The sequence below is a fragment of the Panthera tigris genome, chromosome D3, assembly GCF_018350195.1.
Source record: "Panthera tigris isolate Pti1 chromosome D3, P.tigris_Pti1_mat1.1, whole genome shotgun sequence".
Lineage (NCBI taxonomy): Eukaryota > Metazoa > Chordata > Mammalia > Carnivora > Felidae > Panthera > Panthera tigris.
Window position 1 is genome coordinate 1,079,211 of NC_056671.1, and position 16,841 is coordinate 1,096,051.

The following is a 16,841-nucleotide window of genomic DNA, read 5'->3' on the forward strand; positions in this document are numbered from 1 at the left end:
ACCCACGCCCGTGCTGCCGACGGGGCCACCCACGTGACAGCCACAACCTCTGAGATCACCTGGCCTGTTCCGTCGGGAGTGACGGTTCCCCCCCCGACTTCTGGGGCTTGGAGCGAGTGGTGCGACAGGTGGCCTTTGGGGCCGGGACACCGTGGACCCCCGTGCCCAGCTGCCCCACCGATCACGCTGGGCTCCCCAGTGGGTGCCGGTGAGAACAAGGGCAACGTTGTCGGGCGGCTTCAGAACGGCTGCCTTCATGTGAAGACAGGCTTTCCCAGCGGAGCTGACCGTGGGACGTCCTCCACATCGGAGGAAGGTGGCCCGCCCGCCCCACGCCCGCTCTCGTCTCTGACGTCGGGGAGAGCCACGGAGGAGCAGGCCGCTCAGGGACTCCCGGACGGGTGCTCCCGAGGCCTGGCCCCAGCTCTGACCGCTTCCCGCGCCCGCCTCCCGCTCGCCGTCCGGGCGACGGGCAGGGGTCCGTGGGGTTACCTGGAGCGCTCCAGGCTGGAGCCCCGACTCTCCACGGGAGAGATGCTGGCCGAGTGGGCCGTGTGCCGGCGTGCGGACTGCTTGCTCGGGGACGCCGACTGGGACCCGGCCTTGGACTCGGTCCGTGACCGCGAGTGCCTCTTCTTCTTCTTCTCGTGGGGGCTCCTGTAGGGAAAGCAGGTTCAGACAAAGACACCCGGGGCTCTGGAGGAGTTTCGAGTGTTTTCCAAGGGACCTGTCCACACGGGCGAACTCCTTTTCGAAGCGCTGAGCATTCTGTTTGACTCCCGACAGACAGATGCAGCAAAGGCCACCCAGGAGGGAACGCAGGCCACCCTGTCCGGAGGCGGTCTGTCCCCACCCCGTGTCCAGAGGCCAGCACTCGGCACGTAGGACACCCACGGAGAGCGACCCGGTGCCGCTCACGCTGCTTATCCAGTCACGCCGACTGGAGAACTTCTAGCAAGAAACGGGGGATTCTCTAAGCCGGGTACCGCGCGCACAAAAGCGCTCCTTCTCTCTGCCCTGAGCTTCCTGTGACGGCAGAGCCCATCCCTGTCCCCACCACCCCTCCGAACCGTCCTGTTCCCCACCCGCCCCCCCAGCCCCCACCGGCCTCCCGCCCACTCCCCAAAACACACTGAGGAAGAGAGCACGTGCGGGAGGTCAGAGCAGCCTGTGGTCTGGACAGGCACCGAGCGTCCCTGCTCTCTTGCCTTTGGTTCCTCCAGAAAGGGGGGTCACTGGCTGTTTGGAAACTCTGCCTGGCCACACGTGAGTGACGGGTGGCTGGCGGGTGGTGGAGAACGTGCTTGAGAACCGTGTATGGAAAGTGTGGTCATGACACTGTCACATGTGCCCATCTGGGCCTCACGGATGAAGGGATCTCAGGAAACGTGGAACCTGTGTTGTCTTCACTGTGTAAGGTGTCCCAGGTCTGTGCTCTGGGGCACAGAGCGGCTCGTGGGCCCTTGCCCACCTGGGGATGCCTCACGGCCCGCCCACGCGCCCACCCGCCTGGCCCCCACGGTGCTGTCGTCGCAAAAAGCCAGAGGTGCAGTGACTCACGCTTGGCTGCGGAGGCGGGGTCCCCGGTGGGTCAGGGCCTCGGGCAGGCGGCCTCACGCGCCAGCAAGGACGAGGGTGTCCACAACTGGACAGGCACACACGAAGCCACCCAGCACGCCTATTTTCTGAACTTGCAGAAGTTCTGTGCGGTGTTTACGCCCGCACGCGTGCGCTAGGACCTCAGAGGAAGCAGCAGAGATGATGACCTACGTGGCAGCACGTGGCAGTCGCCCACGATGGTTTAAGCCCCCAGTCGGATCGGTTTCCGTGGCCGTGCTCAGGGGCCGACGAGAGGCAGGCTGGCGATCCCTGCCCGTGAGTCAGGCTCAGTCTGACAACAGCGTGATGTCGCGGACGAAACTTCCAGAGCACCTGCTTGAGGAATGACCGAATCCCTTCTTTTTAGAAAACGTGAGGTGCGCTTTTCATCCAGAGACACACGACGGTCTTAGCGCTGCTGGCGGCGTTCTGCAAGGTGTGGGCGTCATGACGCACAGACTCCTCTCGGCATCAGGAGCCACCGTTCTAGAAAGTTCCCTCCCTGCTGCCTCCAGTCACCGGGCCCCCTTTCCCACCCACAGAGGGGACCCCTGCTCTGATCTACGTCCCCTCGATGAAAACACACACCAGTGGAATCACAGCGTGGCTCTTCCGAGTCTGGGGGCCCCTGCCCAATCCGTGCCGCCCACAGACTGGCTGTTGTTCTGACCGCTGCCGCAGCACCGTGCAGGGCCCATTGCCACGCCGCCACTCTCTCCCGTGGACGCTCACCCGGGCCGTTGCCGCTCTGGGCGATCACAAGTGGAGCTGCTCTCGTGGGCAGGTGTCTATGGCGAGCGAGCGTCCGGAGGGCCACACGCAGCGGCCACGCCAGGGGCAGCGGCTTCAGCCTGCGTTTATGGAACGTCCTTCACGTCACCTGCCCCCTTCGTCGGGGGTGGCGCTGTGCGAGTGTCTCCTGGCCTGTGGGTGCCTCTTTGCGCCCTCAGCCCCGACTTGAGAGTGAGGTTTTTAACCCCAGCGAGGTCACGTTCACCGCTCCCTGCCTCCGGGGGCCTCCGCGTGCTCAGGGCCGGCACAGGCCGCCTCTCCTCTCCTCACGGGCTGCCGTGGCTCCCCTGTCGTTGTAAGGCTATGGCTCCCGGTTTTCCTTGGAGGCCTCCTGGCGGGTCTGGAAAGGGCAGCAGACGCCCTCCAACCCTGTCCTTTTGAGAGACTGTGGTGGCCGCTCCGGGTCCCCTGTTTCCGCACGGACCGGGCATCCGGTCGCTCGCCAGTCCCTGCGAGATGTCCGTGGAGTCCTGACGGGGCGCGCTGGGTCCATCAGCGGGGAGAAGAGACGCGAATGATGTCGCCTACCACCCGCGCCCCTGTCCACACACACCCTTGCCACACATGTCCCTGTCCCCATTCACCCTCCCTCGCCCTGCGCATATGCAACCCTGCCCACATACACCACACACACGCCTCTTCAGGAGCCACGGCCGTGGTGCCTCACGAGGTGAGCGAAACGTTCCGTGTTGCCAAGACCGTCTCTAAACTGGCATATCTCTTCTTCCCTGAACGTTTGTTAGAATTTAATGATGAAAGCCGTCTGGGCCTGGAGTTCTGTGGTTTTAAATTACAAATAAATTCTTTGGCAGAATTACTTAGATTTTCTATTTCTTTTTGCTGTCATGGTGGCCGCTTGGATGTTTCAAGAAATTTGTCCATTTCATCTACGTTGTCAAGTCAACTAGAAAAATATATATTTCCTCATTATTCTTTTATTGTCCGTAGGTTTTCACTCTTGATCAATCTAAAGCTTTACCAATTTCCTGATCATTGTCAAAGAACCATCTCTTCGGTTTTGCCCCCAGTCTCTTTCCCCGTTTCTCCCCCTGCCTCTTCCTTAACAAAACCAAAGTACAGATGGCACAGCTACATCGGCTCCAGGCCGCGGTGACGGGACCCACGTGACGCGGTGCTCACGACGGCAGCCGCTGTCGGTCACCGACAGAGCCGCCACGGGCTGTACTCCCTACGCCTCCTCCTCCTCCCACGACCTGAAGCCTGTCCCCCTCCCGCTCGGCCGGCCACCATCGGTCTGTTCTCTGTATTCAGGGTCTGTGTGTCTGCCCACTTGCCTCGTTTTGTACATCCCACACGAGGGACATCCGAGCGAACGGCAAGATTTTACTCTCGTAGAAGAGTGACACCCCATTGTGTGCACACACATCGTTACTCGTTCACCGACGGATGGACACGTGGGCTCCTGCCACAGCCTGGCTGCTGCTGCTGCTACGAGCAGAGGGTGCACGTATCTCTCTGAATTAGTGGGTTTTCTTTTTCTTCTCCTTTGAGAGAGAAAGAGACAGAGAATCCCAAGCAGCCTCCACACCCAGCAAGGAGTCCGACACAGGGCTCAGTCTCACAAACCGTGAGATCATGACCCGAGCAGGGTCGGACACTCTGACTGAGCTCCCCAGGCGCCCCAACATCTTTTCTTGTGTCTGCTGGCCACCCACATGTCTTCTTTGGAGAAACGTCTGTTCGTGTCTTCTGCCCATTTTTAAATTGGATTATTCGTTTTTGGGGGAGTTGAGTTTGATAAGTGCCTTGTAGATTTTGGATACTAACCCTTTATTCGCTATGTCGTTTGCAAATATCTTCCCCCATTCCATAGGCTGCCTTTTAGTTTTGCTGATTGTTTCCTTCGCCGTGCAGAAGCTTTTTATATCGATGAGGTCCCAGTAGTTCATTTGTGCTTTTGTTTCCCTTGCCTCCGGAGACGTGTCTAGAAAGAAATGGCTGTACTTGATGTCAATGAGGTTTTCTATCTATTCTCTCCTCTAGGATTTAAACAAAAATTTTTTTTAATGTTTATTTATTTTTGAGAGAGACAGACACAGAATGCGAGTGGGTTAGGGGCAGAGAGAGAGGGAGACACAGAAGCAGAAGCAGGCTCCAGGCTCTGAGCTGTCAGCACAGAGCCCGACTTGGGGCTTGAACTCATGAGCTATGAGATCATGACCTGAGCCAAAGCCGGACGCTCAACTGACTGAGCCACCCAGGCGCCCCTCTCTTCTAGGATTTTTATACCTTCCTGTCTCACATTTAGGTCTTTCATCCATTTTTTAAAATTTATTTTGAGTGAGAGAAAGAGGGGGGGTGGAGAGAGAGAGGGAGAGAGAGGGAGGGAGGGAGGGAGGGAGGAAGGGGGAGAGAGAGGGAAGGAGGGAGGGAGAGAGGTAGGGAGGGAGACAATCCCTAGCAGGCTCCACACTGTCAGTGCAGAGCCTGACGTGGGGCTCCATCGTGAGATCATGACCTGAGCCGAAATCAAGAGCCAGATGCTTAACAGACCGAGCCCCCCCGGCGCCCCTTCCATACGTTCTGAGTTTATTTTCGTGCACAGTGTAAGAACGCAGTCCGGGTTCATTGTGCATGTTGCTGTCCCTTTTCTTCAACCCCGCTTGCAGAAGAGACGACTTTTTCCCACTGGATACTCTCTCCGGCTTTGTTGAAGGTGAGTTGACCATGTAACTGTGGGTCCATTTCCGGGTTTTCTGGTCTGTTCTGCTTGGATCACTGCTGCTCTCATGGGACTTGGCATCTGGGACTGAGGCCTCCCGCTTTGCTTCTCCTTCTCAGGACCCGCTTGGGCTATCCAGGCTCTTCACAGTTCCACACGAATTTGAAAATTATTAGTTTTCATTTTCTTGATTTCTGATCTCCCCTTTATCACTTCCTTGCTTCCACCTCCTTTAGGTTTAATTCGTTCTTTTTCTAGTGCTTTCTTTTTTAGCACTAGCTAAACTAGTGCTTTCTAGTTTCTAGAAAACATTAGATCGTTATTTTTAGACCTTCCTTCTTTTCTGACACAAACATTTAACGCTACTGACTTCCTTCTACGCACACCTGCACGTTAAAGATGTGGCTGCACGTTCACTGCCTTCGTTTTAAAACATTTCCTACCTTCTCTTGTGATTTTGTCTTTGACCTATGGGTAATTTAGAAAGGTGTTAACTTCCCAATACTTGGGGATCTTCCAGATTTTTAAGTTTATTTTGAGAGCATGTGTGTGCGAGTGGGGAGAGGGGCAGGGAGACAGAGAGAGAGAGAGAGAGAGAGAGACAGAGAGAGAGAGAGAGAGAGAGAGAGACAGAGAGAGAGAGAGAGAGAGAGAGAGAGAGAGAGAGAGAGAGAATGAATCCCTAGCAGGCTCCACACCATCAGCACAGAGCCCAACACGGGGCTTGATCCCAAGAACCACAAGTGCATGACCCGAGCCAAAATCAAGAGTCAGACGCTTAACTGACTGAGCCACCCAGGCGCCCTCCACGTATCTTTGTAAAGAGTTCCACACTTGCTGCCACGTGCTGAGGAAACACACGACACACTCTGCCGTCGGAGTCTTCAAGGACTAACAGCACACTGCACGAGCCAGTCGGGTGACCGTTTACAGTTTCTAGATCCACGCTGTTGTCTACTTGGCCCCCGGGTGCCTCAGCTTCTGCTTCCGCTCAGTCTCAGCGCCCACGTTGGAAGCCACGTCCTCGCGAGCCTGGCGCTCCTCTGGCACCTGCCGTCAGCGCGGCCGCGGGGCCCTTCTGCTCACAGCGCCGCACGTGCACCTGTCCCCATCAAGACATCTCTACACCCCACGAGGGGCTCGCCACCCCGAGATCAAGAGGCGTGTGCCCCAGCAGCCGGACCGGCGGGTGCCTCTCCCCGTCTCTCGGTGACCGACCTACGTGCACACCGAAGGCGCCCCTGTCAGCGGCCTAGCACGAGGCGTTGTCTCCAGCAGAGCCTGAGGCTTCTGCCTCGTAGCTGGTGTCCAGTCGCCCTGCATCCGTGAGGGCGACGCTGACCCGATGACCCTCCCGTTTCCGCCGTCCACGTGCAGTTTTCCTGCCCTCGCCCACTTCCTGCTTTCTTTTCAGTCAAGTCATTTTTGAAGGTTCTGTTTATGTCCTCTGTTGGGTTTTAGCTCCTTTTTCTTTCCGGTGGCTGCTCCAGGGAATGAAGACACGCACCCTTCGATGCCAAAGTCTGCCGTGGACCGGTGACGCTTGGTGCACTGGAGCCTGTAACGGCGGGGCACTCCCCCCACTCGACACCCACGGGTGTGCTGAGCACGAGGAGTTCAACGGCAAAACCCCTGACGAATCGACGAATCACGGACTATTTGCTGTAACAAAACACTGGGCGTCCTGCTGAGAAGCTCTGTGATACAACGTGGCCAAATACTCCCATGATTTGTACTCTTCAAAAAATTCAACGCAACCGTATCCTAACGTCCAAACACTCAGTAACAGGAACCGGGGTTCCTCGGACGAACAGCCGACCCCGGTGCTGGGGCAGGGAAAGCACCAGCTAAGCCCGGAGTACCTTGTGCCAAAAAGCAACAAAGTGCTTGGAGAACCGCGGGGCCAAATGTGAGATGGTGTCACCGTCCGGTTAGTCCTGGCAACGGATTAGTGCACAACAGACGGAAAAGCAAACCCCGAGCCCCAAAGACCACAGTGGCACCGAAACTAAGGGTGTGTGTGTCTTCTTTAGAGAAGGAAAGACGGAATCCGAAAGCCAGCGTTTTGCCATCACCGATGTCAGAACCAACTCCGCACCGGGGATGCCGAGGCCAGTGAGAGGAGAGTGGCTATCAGTGGGACGTCTGTGCTGTCACACTGCCACCGCCAGGTCGCCTGCAGGGGCCCGCCACCTTACCCACTCACGACCCCCTGCGTGGGGCACGCAGCCTCGACCAAGCCATCCGACAGCCATCACTGGGGATGTGACAGCGGGGTGTGATGCGCACGGAAGTCCCACACCACCTGTGTAGCACTCTTGCCAAAATGTTCACCACGGACCCCGCCACGAGGACACAGTAAGACAAGTCCAACCCTCCACAGTACGGTTGGCCCTGGAGTTGTCACAGAATACACGCAAAGGAGGGGGGAGGCGGGAGGGGGACAGCCACACAGAAAAACGTGGGCCCTATAAAAAGCTTCTGCACAGCAAAGGAAACCACCGACAAAACTAAAAGGCAACCAACGGAATGGGAAAAGATATTTGCAAATGACATATCGGACGAAGGGCTAGTATCCAAAATCTATAAAGAGCTCACCAAACTCCACACCCGAAAAACAAATAACCCAGTGAAGAAATGGGCAGAAAACATGAATAGACACTTCTCTAAAGAAGACATCCGGATGGCCAACAGGCACATGAAAAGATGCTCAACGTCACTCCTCATCAGGGAAATACAACTCAAAGCCACTCTGAGATACCACCTCACACTGGTCAGAGTGGCTAAAATGAACAAATCAGAAGACTATAGATGCTGGCGAGGATGTGGAGAAACGGGAACCCTCTTGCACTGTTGGTGGGAATGCAAATTGGTGCAGCCGCTCTGGAAAGCAGTGTGGAGGTTCCTCATAAAATTAAAAATAGACCTACCCTATGACCCAGCAATAGCACTGCTAGGAATTTACCCAAGGGATACAGGAGTGCTGATGCATAGGGGCACTTGTACCCCAATGTTTATAGCAGCACTCTCAACAATAGCCAAATTATGGAAAGAGCCCAAATGTCCATCAACTGATGAATGGATAAAGAAATTGTGGTTTATATACACAATGGAGTACTACGTGGCAATAAGAACGAAATATGGCCCTTTGTAGCAACGTGGATGGAACTGGAGAGTGTGATGCTAAGTGAAATAAGCCATACAGAGAAAGACAGATACCATATGGTTTCACTCTTATGTGGATCCTGAGAAACGTAACAGAAACCCATGGGGGAGGGGAAGAAAAAAAAAAAAAAAGAGGTTAGAGTGGGAGAGAGCCAAAGCATAAGAGACTCTTAAAAACTGAGAACAAACTGAGGGTTGATGGGGGGTGGGCGGGAGGGGAGGGCGGGTGATGGGTATTGAGGAGGGCACCTTTTGGGATGAGCACTGGGTGTTGTATGGAAACCAATTTGACAATAAACTTCATATATTGAAAAAAAAATAAAATAAAAAATAGAAAAAATAAAAACCGTAAAAAAAAAAAAAGAAAAAGAAAAACGTGGGCCCTGCTGAATCGAGCTGGCAGTTACATGCATATGGATATTCATTGTACTTTCTTTTTTTTTTTTTTAATAAAATTTGTTTTGAGACGGAGGAACAGAGAGAGGAAAGAGAGAGAATCCCAAGCAGACTCCTCCCTGTCATTGCATGGGGCTCAAATTCACAAACCAGGAGATCATGACCTGAGCAGAGATCAAGAGTCAGATGCTCAACCAATGGAGCCACCCAGGTGCCCCCGCTGTTTGGTTTTTAAGGAGGAAGTTTAAGACTATCTATTAAAAAACCGGGACGCCTCGGTGGCTCAGTCAGTTAAGCGTCCAACTCTCGGTTTCAACTCAGGTCATGATCTCACAGTTTGAGTTTGAGCCCCACATCAGGCTCTGCGCTGACAGTGTGGAGCCTGCTTGGGATTCTCTCTCTCCGTCTCAAAAATAAATAAACTAAAAAAAAAAAAAAAAAAAAGACTGCCTACTGAAAATTTAATTAAAATTTCAAAGCCAGGAGTCAGTGAAGGTGGCACTCAGTGATCAGCTTGTAGCCGCCACCCTTCAGCTGTGGGGGCGGCACTGCCCCCTGGGCCTGGCTGACCGGACGGGATTCAGGCAGCCCCGGCTCGGTGGGGAATCGGCCACCTGCCACCATGCACGGCAGCGGCCCCGCAGCTGCTCTGCGCACAGGCTGGAGGGGACGCCGTCCAGCTGTGGCGCTGACACGCCCGGGGCACGGGGCACATCATGCCCTCTGCGGGGCCCGAGGCACGGCTTCCCACCCCCTGGGGTCGGGCCCGGGCGCTGAGCCTCACTTGTTCTGTACGACTCATTAAAGCTGCAGTGAGCACACGAGGTCTCAGGATTCTGGATAAAACCAGCGCCTTCTCCCGAGATCGCTCATTTAACGTGAAGGTTAATCTGAGGGCAGAGCAAGAAAGCACCTGCCAGGAGAGATCTTTTGTTACGAGGAATTAACCTGAGACCCTCTATTTGCCCTTTACGTCCCCCAAGGGGGACGATGGATTCCGTGCGTTCAGGGAGCACCCGCGAAAATGCCCTCCCACTGTCGCCACGCCGCCCCGGTGCTCCCGGCGGGACGAAGCGGCAGCCGCAAGCGCACAGAGCGGGCGTGCCCGAGCCCGCCCGCCGAACCCCGCGAGCCCTGCAGCTCCTCGGCTGACTGCCGCCCGAAGGGCAAGAGATCACGTCTCACCAGGGAACGGAGCGGTCACGTAACCCGCCACGTGGCAGGGACAGGTTTCCGGTAGAAACGTCGTTTCGGACCCGCGGCCGCTGCAGGTGCCGTCAAGAAGGGCGGGAGCAGGTGACCGCCGGGCTCTCGACACCTGCCACTCGGCTCTGCGGTCGGGGAGGTTCAGGGACCCCGCGTGTCTGGACTCACACCCCCGCGGCAGCAGTTAGGGAACCTGCCCCGCCCCCTCTGGGCCCCTCCGTGTCGGGCGTGCTGCTCCCCGCCCAGCTGGCGGAGCCGGGGCTGCAGACTCCCACACAGGGACACGCCAGTGAGGCCGCTCCCTTCCAGGGAGGACGGAAACAAAGAGGCTGAGTGACGCAAAGCGGTCAGCGGGCAGCACCCCGGCTGGACGGGAGGCACAGATGGCCTGGGCGTGCCCTTCAAGGGACGCAGGGGCTTTCCGTGTGGGGCCTTGGAGTCCCTCCCCGGGGGGGGCAGCTGGGGACGCTGGCTGGTTGGGACAGAGGCCCCGGGGCCAGGCGTGGTGGCTGAGGGGTCGACACTCAGGAGCACCGGCCCACGGCCACCTGCTACCTGGGCGGCAGCAGGCATTCCCTCACTTCCCTTGTCCAGTGTCCCCACAGTCCCTTCCCTGTCAGCAGGGTGCGTGTGGGGCCCGCAGCGGCTACATGTGGGGGCCGGTGCAGGGCGTGCCAGCAGCCACCGGACCCCGGCACGACGGAGCCGCCTGTGCTCGGAGTCCTGGAGTAAGGAGAACACCGGAAGGGCTCAGTGTCCGAGGGACAGCTGCCGGGTGTCCCCGGGCCGCCTCCGAGCATGGGCCCCATCTGCACACTTCCTGTACACACTCTGTGAGCTCACAGACCCCCACCTGGACCGGGTCCGCTTCCGGCTGACGCCCGGACTGTTACTCATCCGGTAGGCGGTGGGGACGCTCCTCTCTTCCCTCCGTCTCTCAGGAGAGTGCGCTCTTCTCCGAGGGGACCGGGACCGGGACCTGGGCAGAGGAAGACAAAGCGTTTTGCTCTGCTGTCTGTCTGGCCAGCACCCCATCTGTCCTTCTGGGCACCCCTCCCCCGGCCTTACCACTCTCCCGACGTGGAACCGGATCAGACTCCGAGGTGGAGTCAGACTCTGCTCCCCCGTCCGGGACACCTGTCACACCGGTGCTGAACTTAACCAGCGTGCAACACTCCCGCGGCCAGAGTATGTGCTGCGGGTGCCCACGGTCAGCAGCCCCGATCCTCCCCGACCCCAGATCGGACCAGGTGATTTACGGCTGACTCAGGCCTGCGGCTTCTCGGCCTTCCTCTGGCCTTTGTGCACCCTCCCTCCCTCAGCAATTTTCAGCTCACTGACATCTCTATCAGAAAAACGTAAAAACAGCAGTGAAATCCAAGCGAGTTGTTTCTGTGTGTCCTGAGTGCTGGCAATGGGAAGAAGCCAGAGCGCCACGAAACTAGAGCCTGGAACCGTCTCCCGTCCACAACGGCCGTCCGGCCCCTCAGCGCGAACCGAGGACAGGCCGTGGCAGCTCAATCCAGAACCTGCCGCCTCTCGTGGGGATTCGGGTGGGACGATCTAAGTCTATGAGATTCTCCGGATGCAAAACCACCTGTTAAAATATGTTATTCTTCCTCTCTGTGTGCCTGGAGAGACGCTCGCTCTGTCCGTGCAGCGACGCGGGCCGCACACGGCAGCCAGGCCCGCGGGCAGCGACAGCTCGCCACTCGACGAGACCCTCGCGCGCTGGGGGCCAAGGCCCCCCGAGGGGGGTCCCGTGATGATGGGTTTTGGAGTCTTGTTTTAGTGTTTGTTCATTCAGTGAAATTACCGTTTCAGGGAGACGTATGGTGAGCAGAAACCTGGACCAAAAAACCCCGTTTCTTTTTGTTCTGTTTCTATGACAACCCAGTCAAAAATAATATGAGGAGCGGTTTGATTTTGCCATAAAGGATTCCACACAGAATCAATTTAATTGCACTAAAACCTCCCAAATAACACACGCTGTCGTTCTAAAGATCAGTTCCTTGTCACATCCCACCCTCCGGCATCACAGAGAAAACCCTGAGCCGTGCGTGAAAAATACCCGCCACGCAATGAGCCCGCTCCAGGTAAGCGGTCACGGGCTCGGGCTCACCTCCAGCTCACGAAACAGTGTTGGTTTTTTTTGCAGACCCATCCCAAGATCTGTATGTGACAATTACAACGGGGAGGTCAGTCAGACGCCCTGACATTTTACCAGGTTTTCCCTCGAGAGTCCCGGGCCTGGGCTCCGCGACACGGAGACACATGCTTCTCCTTCAGAACGAGGGGTGCCGGGCAGGGCGGCACCAGAGCCCCGGGGAAGGCTCCAGAACAGACCCGAAACTCAGGAAGAGCGAGGGAGTGCGCACTGCCCGCAAGCCCGGAGCGCTGACACAGGGCCACGCCGCAGACCACTGGGATCTGGTGGCCGTCACCGGCAGCCCTGAAGTTACCCGGGAAAGAGGCCCGTCCGGCACCGGGGCGGTCCACTCCATCAGGTAACACTTGGATTTTAGTTTAACTAAAGAAGCGCTGACGCTTTCATTCTGTCCAGCAGGAGGGCCGTGTGGCTACCACAACACGTGCAGGAGGCAGACCCCGCGTGGGCAGCTCGGGCGCCGTGTCCGGGGCAATCACCAGGGCCTCACACACGGAGGCAGAGCAAACCCTGCTCCCGAAACCTTGCTTCCTCCCCACGGCAGCCCGCCCCGCTACCAGGGCCCGCACGGACCGGCCCGGGCAGCACCCTGGGCTTCTCCCCGCCTGCGGGCGCCCGCTAGGTCCGGGTCTGCGCCTCGGAAGGAGAGCGGCCGGCCAACGGCTGGCTGGCACCAGCTCGCGCAGCGTCAGCCACGGGTACCTTATGCGGGGGCGGGACGTGAAACTCATTACCGTCGCTGGTCTGCTTTGCACTTTACCACGGGGAACACGGTAAGGAATTACAAATTTGGCCCCAATTTGGCGGGCTAGAGTTGGTTTTCAATGTTAAATGTGACTTAGAAAATGTCGTTCTCATCCCCAGCTCCTCCCCAAGCAGAAGCCCTGAGGCTGCGAGCAGCCGTGTGGACCCAGCACCCGATACCTTGAAATGGCGAGGCACAGACCTCTGCCTGGAGCCCCCATTCAGAAGCCGCATACAGACTGACTTACCAAAAACAAACACCAGAGGTGATCTTATCAAAACTTCTAAAGATGACCTTAATTTCAGACTTACAAGATTATAGTTTAAAAATACCTGCAATCCCTATCAAAGTAACACCAGCATTCTTCACACAGCTAGAACCAACCTAAAATTTGTACGGAACCAGAAAAGACCCCGAATTAGCCAAAGCAATCTTGAAAAAGAAAACCACAGCAGGAGGCATCACAATCCCAGACTTCAAGCTGTATTACAGAGCTGTCATCATCAAGACAGTACGGTACTGGCACAAGAAGAGACGCTCCAATCAATGGAACAGAAGAGAGAACCCAGAAATGGACCCACAAACGTATGGCCAACTAATCTTTGACAAAGCGGGAAAGAACATCCAATGGAATAAAGAGAGTCTTGGGGTAACTGGGTGGCTCAGTCGGTTAAGCGTCCGACTTCGGCTCAGGTCACAATCTCGCGGTCCGTGAGTTCGAGCCCCGCGTCGGGCTCTGGGCTGATGACTCAGACCCTGGAGCCTGCTTCCGATTCTGTGTCTCCCTCTCTCTGCCCCTCCCCCATTCATGCTCTGTCTCTCTCTGTCTCAAAAATAAATAAACGTTAAAAAAAAATTAAAAAAAAAAAAAAAAAAGGAACAAAGATAGTCTCTTCAGCAAGTGGTGCTGGGAAAACGGGACAGGGACATGCAGAAGAATGAACCTGGACCACTTACATCAGACACAAAAATAAACTCAGAATGGATGAAAGACCCAAATGTAAAATAGGAAGCCATCAAAATCCTTGAGGAGAAACCAGGCAAAAACCTCTTTCACCTCAGCTGCAGCAACTTCTTACTTAACACGTCTCCAGAGGCAAGGGAAACAAAAGCAAAAATGAACTACTGGGACCTCATCAAAATAAAAAGCTTCTGCACAGCGAAGGAAACAATCAGCAAAACTAAAAGGCAACCGACAGAATGGGAGAAGATGTTTGCAAACGACATTATCAGATCAAGGGTTAGTATCCAAAATCTACAAAGAACTTATCAAACACAACACCCAAAAACCAAATAATTCAGTGAAGAAATAGGCAAAAGACATGAATAGACACTTCTCCAAAGGAGACATCCAGATGGCCAACCGACACATGAAAAAATGCTCGTCACTCATCATCTGGGAAATACAAATCAAAACCACAATGAGGTACCACCTCACACCTGCCAGAATGGTTAACATTAACAACTCAGGCAAAAACACATGTTGGCAAGGATGCGGAGAAAGAGGATCTCTTTTGCACTGCTGGTGGGAATGCAAGCTGGTGCAGCCACTCTGAAAAACAGTATGAAAAACAGTACTGAGGAACAGTAGGTTCCTCAAAAAGCTAAAAATAGAACTACTCTACAGCCCAGCAATTGCACTACTAGGCATTTATCCACGGGATACAGGTGTGCTGTTTCGAAGGGACACATGCCTCCCCATGTTTGTAGCAGCACTATTGACAACTGCCAAAGTATGGACAGAGCCCAAATGTCCATCGACGGATGAATGGATAAAGAAGATGTGGTATATATATACAATGGAGTATTACTCGGCAATCAAAAAGAATGAAATCTTGCCATTTGCAACTACGTGGATGGAAATGGAGAGTATTATGCTAAGTGAAATTAGTCAGAGAAAGACAAATATCATATGACTTCACTCACACGAGAAATTTAAGAGACAAAACAGATGAACATAAGGGAAGGGAAGCAAAAATAATATAAAAACAGGGAGAGGACAAAACATAAGAGACTCTTAAATATGGAGAACAAGCAGAGGGTTGCTGGAGGGTTGTGGGAGGGGGGGAAGGGCTAAATGGGTAAGGGGCCCTAAGGAATCTACTCCTGAAATCATTATTGCACTATATGCTAAATAACCTGGATGTAAATTAAAAAGAAAAAATCAATTAAAAAAACAAAACAAAAAAAATAAAAAAAATTACCAACAAAAAAAATACCTAAGCTATTAAAGCCGAATCTTATTTTTAGGCAATAAATAAAGCATATGAGTACTTCTTCATTCCACTTAAGGCAGAGAACCTAATGTGATATAAAAATAAAAAACAGAAGAAAAATCTCATACTTCAGTAAGTTATGATTTAACATTTTTTTTTAAATTTATTTTTGAGAGACAGCACGAGCAGAGAGAGGGCAGAGAGAGAGGGAGACCCAGAATCCAAAGCAGGCTCCAGGCTCTGAGCGGTCAGCACAGAGCCCGACACGGGGCTTGAACTCACAAACTGTGAGATCATGACCTGAGCGGAAGTCAGACTCTTAACTGACTGAGCCACCCAGGCTCCTCTAATCAATGTTGATTTAAAAGACACTAAACACCATGCTGTTGTAATGACTGTGCCTTCTGAGAAGCAACGTGTTGGTTTTCAAAACTGAAGATTCCTCTATGAGTGAGTCACCTCTGGGGACCCAGAGTCACCTATGCCTCGGACAGAATGTGTCCCTGGACCCAGCCCGCAAACGTTCCCTGCGCTAACATACAGATCACTTCTGCTAGAAAAGGGCGTTGTAGCCTTGACTTTCTACATCTTACGCAAAACTTCAGTCACGTAACACGTAAGAGAAAATGTTTCAACCGCAGCAGCCTACCACGAGTGGGAACACAGAGCGCTTGGGGCTGGCAGGAGTCTGTACGGAACAGCCCATTCAAGTGTGTGCCAGCCTTAAGAAGCAAGCCTGGCGGGTCCTACGCAGACGTGATGTCTGTAATGGGTAACCCTGCCTGAAAAGATAGACAGTTAAAGGAAAAATCACGACGTCTCATTAGCAACGTCAATATTCGGTTACAACTTCACTATTTTCCACATGTCAACAATTCACTGCCGAGAACACCAAGCGCGCTCGGGCCCCTGGAGGCTAGCGCCAGCCTGGACCGCGCACGGCCGGTCCGCGCACGGCCTGGACCGCGCACGGCCCGCAGCCGCCGAGAGCACACACAGGACCCCAGACCAGGGATGAGGAGTCAGTTACGTGCCACCGTCAGAGCCCTGCCGCGAAGGACAGCCGGCCAGGAGTTGACTGGGCGCGTTCCGTTCCTGCTTGGAGGGCGGCTCGTCAGGAAGAACTCTCTCGAAAAAGAAACCTTAAAATGTCTTTTGTATACATACAAATTCCCGGGGGCGTCTACACACAGAAACCACGTCAGCGAAGTTGTTCGTTTTATGGAAAAATGGCAAGGTGTGTGGGTGTCTGGGTATCTGCATGGGCGTGTGTGGTGCGTGTGCCTATATGAATGTGCGTGTCTGGGGTGTGTGTATGATGACGGAACTTCTAGAGCACTATTAAAATCGCAGACACCAAGGATCAAAATTATTTATCGTGGAGGCAAGTGCAATTTCACTGTTGATAAGTAAGTGTAAATACTCGTCAAGCCTCTGAGGCCTGGTGTGAGTAAAAATAGGGAAAGCAGGTTGTTTTCAGGATATATTCAGAGGCAAATGTGCACGAGCGTACTTCGTTTTAAGCATCAAAAGAGCAGCGCAGCCATCATTTCCCTGGAAAGGAAAACCGGCATCAGTTACAGCGGACAAACGAGACCCCGCCAGCCTGAGCGTCGGGCCAGAGAGAGCAAGCCAAGTCCAAGCAACACTTGCCAACAGATCGCAATGTGAGACGCAGGTTTTAAAACCAGAGGTTTGCTTTCCAAACCTCCTGTAAACCACTTGAAAAACAAACGGAAAACGGAAAACAAGACCAAAAAAACCCCCGGCCGTACTAAACAGTAAATACCGTGACTCGTTAAGGGTCGTGTTCGTATCGTGGCTTGAAATCTTATGCTTTCTCGAACACCTTGTGAAGGTGGCTTCTGGCTA

General features: G+C 54.5%; 1 protein-coding gene across 2 annotated transcripts in view; it reads right to left on the reverse strand.

The window, feature by feature from the left end:
- The window catches only part of LOC102952551 (splicing factor SWAP), a 68,762-nt gene that overhangs the window by 1,213 nt on the left and 50,708 nt on the right, over positions 1–16,841 (reverse strand). For both annotated transcript variants that reach the window (XM_042961369.1, XM_042961370.1), the window contains 2 exons: positions 10,695–10,820; positions 493–657 (listed from right to left, as the gene is read on the reverse strand). In XM_042961369.1, the coding sequence (XP_042817303.1) occupies positions 493–657; positions 10,695–10,820 (291 nt within the window). The remainder of the gene's footprint in view (positions 1–492; positions 658–10,694; positions 10,821–16,841) is intronic.